This window comes from Capra hircus, chromosome 3 (genome assembly GCF_001704415.2).
Source record: "Capra hircus breed San Clemente chromosome 3, ASM170441v1, whole genome shotgun sequence".
Lineage (NCBI taxonomy): Eukaryota > Metazoa > Chordata > Mammalia > Artiodactyla > Bovidae > Capra > Capra hircus.
Window position 1 is genome coordinate 53,715,667 of NC_030810.1, and position 14,682 is coordinate 53,730,348.

Sequence of the window (14,682 nt, forward strand, 5' to 3'; positions counted from 1 at the left end):
ACACTACAAGAAATAAATGTTTATGATGTTAAAAAAATAAAAATAAAAAATAAAGGAGATCAGTCCTGGGTGTTCTTCGGAAGGAATGATGCTAAAGCTGAAACTCCAGTACTTTGGCCACCTCATGCGAAGAGTTGACTCATTGGAAAAGACTCTGATGCTGGGAGGGATTGGGGGCAGGAGGAGAAGGGGATGACAGAGGATGAGATGGCTGGATGGCATCACCGACTAGATGGACGTGAGTTTGAGTGAACTCCGGGAGTTGGTGATGGACAGGGAGGCCTGGCGTGCTGTGATTCATGGGGTCACAAAGAGTCGGACATGATTGAGAGGCTGAACTGAACTGATTAAGTGACCTTATTGTGTTAGGACATTCTTCCTAACATAATTCTAGGTTGATTTTAGTAAAGCTTTGCCACCTTGCTAAATAATTGCAGCTTCCAGGATTCATAATTCTTAAATATAAAATAAGTAGGTATGCTGGAAGACAGTGTGCTCAACTATTTGAACATACAGGATCACATGCTTTTTAGCCAGACCTTTGGTTTTCTCAGAGCCAAACTAATACCTAAAGGGACTTGTGGTGGGGTTGGAAATGATGGGGTGTTTCATAGTGTATCTTGCTGCACAGAAGTTTTCTTGAGGTTGGCAGGTGACCGAGATGTCAGTCTAACCCATTCTGTGACCAACTTATCCTAACATGGGTGTCCCTGGGTTAAGTGATGACCATTCTATCAACTTTTAAATGTCTGACCTGTACCCACCAATCTTTGCAGCCTTTTGGCTTCCAAGATTGCCATGAACAATGGCCTTTACTTCAGGTGCACGTTAAAAGAAATGCACAGTAACTAAACAAAGAAAATAGAGACTGAGGAAAGGTATGAATCAGCAGGCCTCAAAGAATGGGGACTGCAGACTGATGCCAAGCAAATGAAAAGTTGCAGCTGTCACTAGTCGTTCTCAGCAGGGAATCTAGGAAAGGGTTCCAGATGGGTACATACATATTAAACCAACACAGTTCTCAATACGGAATCTAGAGACAGAATCAAGAGACTAGTTTTCCACTCAAAATACTGAACTGTGGAAAGCCATGAGCTCACACACACAAAGTACAGAGCTCAACCAAAAGGAACTTGTCAATGGCCCTTGGAAAGAACAAGAAAGACAACAACCTCAAGAGTTCACAGGGTGCCAGGCCTGTGTTTCCTGCTGTCCCTGAAAGCCCTTAGTTCACTTCAAATCTCATTGCTGCTGCTGCTGCTGCTGCTAAGTCACTTCAGTCATGTCCGACTCTGTGGGACCCCATAGACAGCAGCCCACCAGGCTCCCCCGTCCCTAGGATTCTCCAGGCAAGAACACTGGAGTGGGTTGCCATTTCCTTCTCCAACGCATGAAAGTGAAAACTGAAAGTGAAGTCGCTCAGTCCTGTCCAACCCTCAGCAACCCCATGGACTGCAGCCTTCCAGGCTCCTCCGTCCATGGGATTTTCCAGGCAAGAGTACTGGAGGGAGGTGCCATTGCCTTCTCCGAATCTCATTGCTAGCACCTGTTAAAATCTAAAATTCAATGAAGTAATTCGAAAATGTATTGGGCTTTATTAGATGATTCATCATGGGTAGACAGCATCCCATCTAGCAACTGTAAGAGGGCTCCCAGCTGCATACTTGTTTTGACTACTGTAGCTTAGCAGTATAGTTTTCTGAATTCAGGGAGTATGACATGTCCAACTTTGCTCTTTTTTCTCAATGTTACTTTAGCTATTAGGGTGGGGTCTTTTGCGGTTCCATACAAATTTAGGATTAGTTATTCTAGTTCTGTTTTTTAAAAAATGCCTTTGGTATTTTGATACAGACTACATGAAATCTGTAGATTGCTTTGGATTTTGGAACATTTTAACAATATTAATTCTTCTAAATCAAAATCATGGATTTATTCTCCTTAATTGTGTCATCATCAATTTCTTTCATTAGTACTTAAGAGTTTTCAGAACACAAGTCTTTCACTTCCTTGGCTAAATTCATCTTTAGGTGTTTAATTCTTTTTGATGCAACTGTAAGGGGGATTGCTTTAATTATTTCTCTTTCTAATAGTTCATTAGTGTGTAGAAATTCAATCTTTGTGTATTAATCCTACAACTTTACTGAATTTTTGTATTCTACAACTTTAGTTCTAATGGTATTTTGGTGGAGACTCCAGGGATTTCTATAAAATATCATCTGCAATTAGTGACAATTTTACTTCTTTCCAATTTGGATGCCTTTTACGTCTTTCCTTGTCTAATTTCTGTGGCTAAGACTTTCAATACTATACTGAATAAAAGTGCCAAGAGTGGGCATCCTTGTCTTGTTCTTTATCTTAAAGGAAAAAGCTTTCTCTCGGCTTTTCATCGCCGAGTATGTTAGCTATGGGTCTTTCATATATGGCCTTTATTATACTGAGGGATATTCTCTCTACATGCACTTTGCTAAGAGTTTTTATCATAAATGGATGTTGAATTCTGTAAGATGCTTTTTTCTGCATCTATTGAAGTGATCATATGATTTTTATCAGTCATTTTGGTAACGCAGTGGATCACATAATTGATTTGTGAATGTTAACGCATCCTTGCCTCCCTGGAATGAATCCCACTTGATCATGCTGCATGATCCTTTTCAAAGTATTGCTGGATTCAGTTTACTAGTATTTTGTTGAGGATTTTTGCATCTGTAGTCATCAGGGATATTAGGTTGTAATTTTCTTTTTTTGTAGTATCAATTCTTTTGTTTTGGTGTCAGGGTGATGCTAGGCTCATAAAGTGACTTTGGAAGTGTTCTTTCTTCTTCAGTTTTGTTTTCATTTTTTTGAATAACTTGAGGATGGGTATTAAATTTCTTTAAATGTTTGGCAGAATCACCTGTGAAGCCACCTAGATCTGGACTTTTGTTTGCTGACATTTGGTGGGGAGAGGGGGGAATACTAATTCAATTTCATCACTAGTAATTGGTCTATTCAGATTTTCTAATTCCTCATGATTTAGTCTTGGAAGACTGCGTGTTTCTAGGAATTTACACATTTCTTTTAGGCTGTCTAATTTGTTGGCATATAACTGTTCATAATGTTCTCTTATGATCTTCTGTATTTCTGTGATATTGATTGTAATTCCTTTCTTTCTTTTCTGAATTTATTTATTTGGGCTCTTTTTTCTTAATAAGTCTGTCTGGCTAAAGATTTGCCAATTTGTTTAGCTTTTCAAAGAACCAGCTCTTAGTTTCATCAATCTTTTCTATTGCCTTTTTAGCTGTTATTTCACTTAGTTCTGCTCTGATCTTTATTATTTTTCCTTCTACTAATTTTGGGCCTTGTTCTTCTTTTTCTAGTTCCTTGAAATGTAACGTTAGATGGTTAAGAATTTTCTTGTTTCTTAAGGCAGGCTAGTATTACAAAGACATTCCCTCTTAGAAACTGCTTTTGCATCATTCAGCATAAGGAAGAATACCCTAAGAGTATGAGAAAGGTTAGCACAGCCATCGTGCTATAATCAAATCAAGCAAATACTTACAAGGTCATTCATATTAGTTTGGCTAGCTGGATTAATTTCCTCCAAAAATTCTAAGACATAAAATGTGTATCTATCCATAAGATGGACTCCAACTGCAGGATCAGGTTGATGCTATGAAAAAGCAAAAGAAAAAAAGTATATGTCTAATAAGAGATATGATCATTAAAACAAAATATTTAAAATATAATCAAAATTTCCATCTAGGATATAAAGTCTAAGAATAAGAAATAACATATATTTATTAAGCACATAAGTAATTTCAGTAATAGCTACATATTCCAACAACAATGCCATTTACAAACAGGAAAAAAGAAAATGTACCTACCGAAAGCGAATCTTCTCCCACTTGGCTACTAGCTAAAGCCATTATGTTAGGAGAATAAAATCTCTCATACATGGATGCTCCTTGACAAGTATCAATAATAAATAGTAGTTCATTGTAGCTGAAAGAAAAGTGATAGTATCTTTGACATGAATCATGCTGTTAATCATACATTAATATTTTATAACACTTATATAAGATGTATAAGTCATATCTTAATCATTTCATCAGCTAAAAATTTGAGATTTTTCAATAGAATTCCCAATACAAATCTATACTAGAAAATTTAAAGGTATAGTCATATCTGGGGAAACCACTTCAACAGAGTACAGTTGTTGTACCACAAAGTGGATGCCCAAACTCTTTTCTCTTCCCCTATGACACATAACTCAGAGTCCAAACAAATGTTTAATTCAAAAAGCACTCTCAGCACTCACACAGTCCTAGAAACTGAGCTAGTTTTAGAAAAATAAATAAATACACACACACACACATATACATGACAGTCACCATACTCAAAAATCTCAAAATCTAACTAGAAGACAGAAACATAAACATGTAATTGAATCAGAATATGATGAGTATTAAAATTTTTACTGAGGGCCTACAGCATGCCTGACACTAAGGTGGTAAGGTGGGGATGCAATAAGTCCTTGCCCTCACGAGTGTAGAGTCTAACAAAGTCAAAAATGTTCCAAGAGCACTGAGGAAGAAACAGAGGGAAAGGCAGGTCACAGAAAGGTGATGTCTGGCAAGAGCAGTGAGAGATGAATGTTCTTTAACAAAGAAAGGAACAGCACATTCCAGCAGAGGAAAAAGCCTATATTAAGGCATCTAAACATAAAAACTATCAATGTCTGGGGTAAAGGAATAGTATGGTGCAGTTCAGATCTAGAATTAATTTGGTAAAATGGAGAGAAATTAGTTTCAAAAAGGTAGTTTGTTACTTGTTCAATCATGTCCAGCTCTTTGTGACCCAATGGACTGTAGCCTGCCAGGCTCCTCTGTCCATCGAATTCTCAAGACAAGAATACTGGAGTGGGTTGCCATTCCCAGGGGATCTTCCTGGCCCATGGATCGAACCTGGGTCTCCTGCATTGCAGGTAGATTCTTTACCATCCGAGCCACCAAGGTAGGGCCAATCTGTAAAGTATCCTATGTGAAGTTTGGATCTTATCCTATAAATCTGAACAAGCCATCAATGGCTTTTTTAAAGTGAAAGAATAGCATAATCAGCTCTACATTTTAGAATGAGCTGTCTCACTGATGAAGGTGAAAACAGGAAGCAGATGATATTTTCTCAGATACTGAATCTAGGTAAACAACTAACACTACACTCAAAAAGAAAGCACAAAATCTTAATGATATCTAAGCAGATGATAGAAGGTACAACTAATATGACACACTTGTTCTGAGACAAAAATCTGTGGATACTTTTGGGGATTAGGACCCTCTAAAGGTTACGAGAGGAAGTACAATAAAACAATTAAGAGAGTAAGCTTTGGGACAGGACCGCTTAGATGTGAATCCTAGCACTAGCACTTAAGAGCTGTGCAAAGTTTGGCAAGTTATCTAAACTGTGCTCAATTTACACACTTGTAAGAATGAGAATCATAACGTATCTGCCTCATGGAGTTATTAAAATTAAACAGAACAACAACACAAGGCAACACAGTGCCAGTGCCTAGTGTACATTCAATAAACATAGCAATGAATAAGATATAATCAGTACCAAGCAAAAACTGTCTCAATACTTCTATACATTCTCCTTATGCTTACAGTCCAGTATTTAGAATATTTAATTTGTACCATGCTGCTGCTGCTGCTAAGTCGCTTCAGTCGTGTCCAACTCTGTGTGACCCCAGAGACGGCAGCCCACCAGGTTCCCCCGTCCCTGGGCTTCTCCAGGCAAGAACACTGGAGTGGGTTGCCATTTCCTTCTCCAACGCATGAAAGTTAAAAGTGAAAATGAAGTCACTCAGTTGTGTCCAACCCTCAGCGACCCCGTGGACTGCAGCCTTCCAGGCTCCTCCATCCATGGAATTTTCCAGGCAAGAGTACTGGAGTGGGGTGCCACTGCCTTCTCCAATTTGTAGCATAGCTGTGTACATATTTCTCTTTTCTACTAGATTTTAAACACTTTGAAGGCACAGTAAGCATCCTATTCCCCTCTGTGCCATATGTTTAGAAGGTAACATAAGCATTTATTGAGCATAACCAAGTTAAAAGCAGTTCAACTGATACTTTATTTTTTTAATTGATTTTTGATTGGAGGACAATTGCTTTACAATGTTGTATTGGTTTCTGCCTTACATGAATCAGCCATAGGTATACGTATGTCCCCTCCCTTTTCAACCTCCTTCCCACCTCCCATCCCATCCCAGCCATCTAGGTTGTCACAGAGTACCTGGTTGAGCTCTCAGCATCACAGAGCAAATTCCCACTGGTTATCTATTTTACATGTGGTAGTGTTTATGCTTCAATCTACTCCCTCAATTTGTCCCACCCTCCCCTTCCCCCACTGTGTCCACAAATCCATTCTGTATGTCTGCATTTCTACTGCTGCCCCACAAACACATTCATCAGTACCATTTTTCTAGATTCCATATATATGCATTAATATAGAATATTTGCTTTTTTCTTTCTGACTTACTTCACTCTGTATAACAAGCTTTAAGTTCATCCACCTCACTAGAACTCACTCAAATCTGTTCCTTTTTATGACTGAGTAATATTCCATTGTGTACATATATATATATATATATATATATATATCACAGCTTCTTTATACATTCATTTGTTGATGGATATTTAGATTGCTACCATGTCCTGGCTGTTGTAAACAGTGCTGCAATGAACACTGGGGTAAGTAAAAGTCGCTCAGTCGTATCTGACTCTTTGCAACCCCATAGACTATACAGTCCATGGAATTCTCCAGGCCAGAATACTGGAGTGGAGAGCCTTTCCCTTCTCCAAGGGATCTCCCAACCCAGGGATTGAACCCGGGTCTCCCACATTGCAGGCGGATTCTTTGCTGAGCCACAAGGGAAGCCAAAGAATACTGGAGTAGGTAGCCTATCTCTTCTTCCGCAGATCTTCCCAACCCAGGAATCCCGACCCAGGAATTTAGAATTGTAGTTTTCTCAGGGTACATGCCCTGTAGAGGGATCGGTCAAATGGTAGTTTTGTTCCCAGTTTTTACGAAATCTCCATACCGTTCTCCATAATGACTATATCCATTTAGGTTCCCACCAACAGTGCAGGAGGGCTCCCTTTTCTCCACATCTTCTCCAGCATTTATGGTTTATAGATATTTTGATGATGGCCATTCTGACTAGTGTTGAGGTGGTATCTCATTGTAGTGTTGATCTGCATTTCTCTAATATTTAGTGATAATGAGGATTTTTTTCATGTGCTTATTAGCCATCTGTATGTTCAACTGCTAATTTAAATTCACGTAAGTCCATATGACAACTTTTAACTAAGAGTGCTTACCACAGATTACTAATAATATATCATTGTTAATGTGAGCTGCTACAAATTTTATACTAATTTCAGCATTTTTCCCAAAGAAGAAATAATATATTGCTATCACATGAAGAGTTCAAGAATGTGCAAAAAGTAAGAATAAATACAAGATAAGAAATAAATGTATGTTCACAAGCCCCCTAAATAATGGGGCACTTGGTTATTAGGAATCTTATATTCTCCAAAAGGATGAGAAATAACAAGAGATAAGATCTTAAAAGGTGAACTTTTTCCATGCCCTTTAAGAAACCTAAATTTTTCCTTTAAAAAGAATTTAGTTCATACTTCTGTAAAATATAATAAAACTACTGCTATAATATATAATTGCTTAAAAAAAAGAAAATATAATTCAGTTCAACAGAAACAACAAACATAAATCTAAAGTTAGAAGAAGTAACATAAAAATAAGTTTAAATCTCGCAAGATTTGTAAATCTACTAACCATGGAAAAATTAGGTACTAATTTATCTCATGAAAAGTAGTTATTTATTACCGTCTTTTCTGCCACATTTGTTCAAAAGCATCTGCAAGTTCTATGTTGGTAATTTCTTCAGAATCTTGAAATTTCAAGAAACCATTTCCACCATGTCCTTATAGGAGAGGTCAGAAAGATCAAACAGACAGTTTTTTTAAATGAAAACTGCAAACATCTAGATATTAACATTCACTTCATTCATGGCAATATTTTAATATCACTTGTTATTATATACTCTAGGGTTAAAAGTAATGAATTTTTTTACTATACCAATTAAACAGATAAATGATAGACTATGTAAAATATAGTAGATATACATTTAAGAGATTTCTTATCATTCAGTTTTATAAAAACATATTTATACTTTTTCACTGGCTCCATTATTATGTCAGAAATGAGTTTCCATGATAAACATTTCTCAAATACCAGGCAAACACTTTTAGTGAGAAAGGAGTTGAAGACAATAACTAGTCCCTTAGTAAGCTAGCACTCTTCACAGTGTATACTTGAAACGTTGTAACTCTAGGAAATGCAGTTTTCACCTAAAAAATTACGTTTTTATAACCATCAGCCACTGTACTATGAGAACTGACCAAAAGATCATGACATTCAAAATGTACAAGAGAGCCATGCTCTCTGCCTGGATTCAAACGTTAGCTTTACTACTTAATGACTGTGCTACCTTAGGCAAGTAACCTTTCTATGCCAGTTTCCTCAGCTGTAAAGTAAGAAATGTATGAGTAAGACCATTATTAGCATGCCACTATAGGCCCTTTGTGCAAATTTTAAAAGGTATTTCCCACTGCCTATCAAAGTAGAAAAATCTATCTATTTCAGTGCCCCCTCAGAATATAAGCAGTCCTATGAGCTTAACAGTGGTTAGTATATGCCGTTGTGGGATAAAAAATATTTCCTCCCTCATTAGACACAATTCTATAGCAGGGCACTCCCCACTCTAGTCAGACATTTATGTGCAGTGCACAACCCATCAGTCATATATGATAGCCCTGAAAATCAGCACCTAAGTCAGCACCTAAACTTTTCTGTAAACAGCCAAGTAGTGAATGTTTTAGGCTTGTGAGCCATTTGGTCTCTGCTGCAACTACTGGACTCTGCCATATATTTTGACAATATTTAAAACAAATTTATATATTCTGAGAATACATAAAACAAATAGATGCAACCGTGTTCTAATAAAACTTTATTTCATAATCAGGTAGCCCTTCCATGGGCCATGGTTTGCCAGTTCAATCTTTAACACTGGAATTTCTCCCATACCTGCAGTTATCCGGAAAGAGTACCAACAGACTCAGAAAAAGTTTGCCAGCCTATGTAATAGGAAGGCTTGTAATTATGCTAATATAATGATAAAAAATGGCAATAGGTATTATTTATTGAGGTTTACTATACACCACACAATATTCTTAATCATTGTGTATATTAATTCACTTCATTCTCACAACCTAAAGATTTAGGTGCTGATTTTCAGGGCTATCATATATGACTGATGGGTTGTGCACTGCACATAAGTGTCTGACTAGAGTGGGGAGTGCCCTGCTATAGAGTTGTGTCTAACGAGGGAGGAAATATAAATAAAACCTTTTGTGTAGTACATCAAATAAAGCCAAGCTACAAGACTATACTTCATCCTATTTGCCACAGAAGAGTGAAAATTTCTTGTATGTGTCAGGTAGACGAAAATGAAGTTTCCTGACTTCATTAACTCTGCTGGGTTAATTTATAAAGTTTATAAATTGACTGAATTTTTAAAGTTATAAATAAATGCACCATGATAAAGAAAAGTAAACCTCTAAGTAAGAATCACTCTCCTGCTGTATGACATCTAAAAATCATTCTACCCCTGTTTTATCATCAGCTGCTAAGTAATACACTGTTTTCAAATATCACTTCAAGTTGTTATACATTATGAGAAAAGAGAACTTCATAACAAACTATTTTAGCCAAAAATAATTTAAATAATTTAATAATTTCTTTCCATGCAAATTCCTTTCTGAAAAAGAATCAGCATATTCTATCATTAAATATCTAAATTGAAAATTACCTGTCATATAAATAAGAATATTGCTCCGATCATCAGAAAGAAGACGTTTTGACCGAGGTGTGCTAGATGGAATCCTCCCAGTTAACACCCGTAAAAAATTCTCCACAGTTACCTGAAGAAAAAAATGAGAAATCAGATGAGACAGAACTTGAGTAAACCTATCAATTGTTTTCCTACTTTTAAAAATATTCCTTCTTCTTTCTCTATGTATTACTCAGCATAAATTAAAAATAAAACTTAAAAAGAGAAATATAAGTCAATTGAAATGTATTTATTTAAATATACACCTCGAAATAACTTTGTTTCCATTCTTTACAAAATACTAAAAACCAACAAAAAACTAGCTTGGGAAAAACTAATTATAAACAAAACTTGTTTATAAGCTAATTAGAAACAAAAAGTTCAAATGCTATACAAAGTATTGCCAAAAACTGAAAACAGATCATTAATCTGTCTTCACAGGCAATTTGGGAAGATATAAAATATAGAAATATAAACAAATTCAACAATATTATAAGTATTGCAATTAATACATATAACTACTTAGTCAATTCTACATCAACAACAAAAAACAGGTCTTTAATAAATCATAAAAAATAAAACCATAAGGACAGACCCATAAATAACCCCCAAATTATGCATCTTTAATTCCTTAATGTATTTTGCTACTTAAATTTCATTAGAGGTAACTTTATTATATAAAAAAATTCATAACACTGCAAGCCAGATTTTCTAACCAGGAATTTCCGCATCTCTAGGATGCTTTGAAAGATATTTAAGTTCTTAGAAGTATAATGCTAATTTCAAGTTATATTACACAGATCTAATTTTAAAAAGCAGAAAACCAACCCAGCTTTCTTGTTCAACTCTTCCCTAGGTGAGTACATAAGTGTCTATGCGTGTGTGTCTGTGGGTGTATGTGTAAGTTGTTTGGTTTACATTTTCCCAGAAGACACCAAAATGGTGTTTTTTTTTAACAGTACTTCTTGTTGGCTAACAAAGAAGGGAAGTACTTGGTCTACATTTTACAATGACAAAAAAAAGAAAAAGTACAATATTGACAAACATTTAAGTGTGAACAAACATTTCTGAGTGCCTTCAGAGGGCTGTAAGAACTCACTAGGTATAAGACACAGAAGATACATGTCCTTAAGGAACTTACAGCCTGGGAAAAGATATTAATTTCTTCAAAACAGGTCTGGGAACATGGGAAACTGTGTCTTACTTTTGGTAGGCTTAGTAAAAGGGGAAGGATTACTGAGGAAGACTTCATCAAGAAAGACTTGAAATGTTAAACATACAATCTATTAAATTTAAAATAAAGTTTCAAAGGCAGAAAATATAGCACAGCGTCATTTTTTTATTTATTTTTAATCATATGTGCATAAAAACACTGGAGGCATATTAAAAGTGGTTACCTTTAAGTAGTATCATCATTTTAATATTTCCATAATCAATATATTTACTGAAAATATAAAACTTGAAATTTTAGGTCAAATATGAAAAACAAAGAATACACTTACTATAAAAGGAAGTTGATACATTAACCCTCAATAAAATAATACAGAAGCCAAGATAAAGCTGTTCTATCCTAGATATATATACGAAATTTTCATGCTGTGATACTTTTACTCATATATTGTGTCCTTAATATGAACTCCAGAAACTGCAGATTGTCAAGGCTACAGTGAAAACCGTACAAAGTTTAAAGAAAAGGAATAAGATTATTTTATTCTACCACTATGTTAGAGCTTAAGAGTGAAAGCTACATTTCAAAAATGTTGCCACATTAAACATTTTACCTCATAACTTCTATAATCCACTTCTACATCATCTCCATACACATTCAGTTCCATATTCTTGTGACTATACACTGTAGCCGGTTTAGGATTTCTAGGGTTGCATGCCATATCATCTGCAAGCATCAGAACAATGTGGCTAGGAAAAGAAAATTTTAGTAAACATACTATTTCAATAAAACCAAAAAGTTAAAAAGATATACTTTATTTATGTGCTAAGTCACTTCAGTAGTGTCCAGCTCTTTGCTGCCTATGGACTGTAGCCCGCCAGGTTCCTCTGTCCATGGGATTCTCCAGGCAGGAATACTGGAGTGGGTTGCCATGCCCTCCCCTCCAGGGGATCTTCCCGACCCAGGGATGGAACCCACGTCTCTTATGTCTCCTGTATTGGCAGGAGGGTTCTTAATCACTAGCACCACCTGGAAAGCCCATATTTTATTTATATCATGCGGCAATTATTTTCATTCTTTATTAAAAATAACCCAAAAAATTATTGAGTACATATTTATAAGTGCTTGTATTAAAAAAAAATTTTTAATATGTCCCATGTAGTGTAAGTTTTAAAGAAAAGAAATCAGAACAATCTGGCATGAACTTATCCATAGAACTGGGAGTTACTAAGTTAATTTTTTTCCAACACAGTATACTTTATGCAATGTAGCAAAAGGAAGCTAAGATGAAAGAGCTACACTGTCCCCAAACATTGCTTTTAATTTTAGTAATATCTGACACTCTCAAGACATACAGAGTTAAACTGTGATAGTCCAAAAATTTTACTTTTCAGAACCTCAAATGCTTGAGTATGAAAACATAGACTCCACCAGCAAGTGCAATCTCTGTACCACAGGAATATATCTCCAGTGCGATCATCCTTCACTGGCTCCACTCCATCCCCCTGACATCAGCCACCATCATCTCTAGATGATGCTGGACTAGATGCTAGAATAGCTCCCATCTGGCTTCCTGCTTCCATTCCCATCCTTCTATGGTTCGTTCTCCTTAGAGCCACCAGAGAGACCTTCCTTAAACAAGTCAAATCATTAAACTTTCTCACTTAAAATCTTTCAAGGACTCCTCATTATAATCAGAGGAAAACAGAAACTCCTTACATGGTCTGCAAGGCGTAATGTGGTCTCTGACTCTCTCTCTCTGTCTCTAACTTCATCCCTAACACCCATGTTCACTATGCTCCTTCCAAACTGTTCAGGAATATGCCAAGCCTTTTCCAATTCAGGGGCTACTGACCAAATTGAGACTTCTTTCCTTCCAAAGCTTCCTATCATTCCAATACCAGCTAAAGTACTCTGTTCTCCCTACATGTTTTCTTTCATACAGGTCATTTACAATTCTGGAATCATTTCCCATCACCACCCCTATTAGAATATGAGCACTTCTCTGAGGGCAGCGGCTGTTTCTGTCCTCCGGTGCTGTACTACTCAGGCTTAGGAATAGAGCCTGGCATGTAGCAGACATTCAAGAAACACTCACTGAGTCAATGAAACATTTCCATTTTTTGTGTACATTTTCTTTGAGAGAAAATTACAACATCTCTCTTAAATGCTTCTCATCTTGATCTTACCATTAAAACGAGTGAAGATGAATCAGGCAATTCTTTATTCTACCATATACTTGAGCTTCCCAAACATAACGGAAAAATTAATGTGGCATACATAATTAGTCTGGCAGGAGACAGCAAGAAGAAAATGTTCTTCTGCATATGTTCCAAATACATTAAAGTTCAGAACTGAAACATTGTGATTTTTCTTAAAAACTGGCTTTTCTATTTTGAAAGGGTTCCAACCCTGCCACATTCAAAGATCAGATCTTCAGCTGTTACTGATTCATTCTCACAAAATGGTTAAAGTTATTGCTCTTAAAATGGAAAATATATCTTTTCATTTTAATAACTTAAAATGATTTATATTAAGTTATTAGCAATCATACCTTTTTTGTTATAAAACCACTATTAAACAAAAATGAACTGACCTATAAATCTCAATATAAAAATAATATTATCCCTTTAGGCCATGTTTTCAGTTGAAGGGTAATTTCATTCCTTGAAATTAAATGTCAATTTCATAAAGAAGTAGTCACTGTAGCATAAAATTATAAATTCAATCAACACTTTTCTGATAGATAATTTTGAGCTTCAATGTAAGTACTATAACCTTTGGCTAACATAATCAATATATCATAAAAAATCATGGTATCTGGAGATAATATATGAAAAACCAGACAGAAAATAGACTGAATTTCAAAAGTTTACAAATTCAACCATATATTCTAATGCATTGTTTCTAAAAGTTAAATGTTCAGAACTCTTGTCTGGAGGAAAAAAAATCTGACTTGGTCCAAGTGTCGAATCATTTATATATGAAAGTGAAGTGTTAGTCATTCAGTTGTATCTGACTCTCTGTGAGTTCTCCAGGCAAGAATAGTGGAGTGGGTTGCCATTTTCTTCTCCAGGGGATCTTCCCAACTCAGGGACAGAACCCTCATCTCTCATGTCTCCTACACTGGCAGGCGAGTTCTTTACCACTAGCACCACCTGGGAAGCCTCCATTTATATATATGATACTTAAATATATATAATGAAACTAAACTCCTTAGGTTTATATTTCTTATAAAATTATTTGCTCTTGTTATTGTCAGTCACTAAGTCATGCCTTTGCAACCTCATGGACTGCAACACACCAGGCTTCCCTGTCCTTCACTATCTCCCAAAGTCTGCTCAAATTCATGTCCATTGAGTCAGTGATGCCATCCAACCATCTCATCCTCTGCCACCCTCTTCTCCTTTTGTCTTCAATCTTTCCCAGCATCAGGGTCTTTTCCAATGAGTCAGCTCTTCGCATCAGGTGGCCAAAGTAGTGGAGCTTCAGCTTCAGCATCAATCCTTCCAATATTCATTATATTCAGGGCTGATTTCCTTTAGGATTGACTGTTCTGATCTCCTTG

At 36.1% G+C, this 14,682-nt stretch overlaps 1 protein-coding gene across 2 annotated transcripts in view; it reads right to left on the reverse strand.

The window, feature by feature from the left end:
- PIGK (phosphatidylinositol glycan anchor biosynthesis class K) overlaps nucleotides 1-14,682 on the reverse strand; it is a 155,729-nt gene that overhangs the window by 108,543 nt on the left and 32,504 nt on the right. For both annotated transcript variants that reach the window (XM_005678232.2, XM_018045587.1), the window contains exons 4-8: nucleotides 11,728-11,863; nucleotides 9,926-10,037; nucleotides 7,882-7,978; nucleotides 3,864-3,981; nucleotides 3,539-3,649 (exon numbers count right to left, since the gene is read on the reverse strand). In XM_005678232.2, the coding sequence (XP_005678289.1) occupies nucleotides 3,539-3,649; nucleotides 3,864-3,981; nucleotides 7,882-7,978; nucleotides 9,926-10,037; nucleotides 11,728-11,863 (574 nt within the window). The remainder of the gene's footprint in view (nucleotides 1-3,538; nucleotides 3,650-3,863; nucleotides 3,982-7,881; nucleotides 7,979-9,925; nucleotides 10,038-11,727; nucleotides 11,864-14,682) is intronic.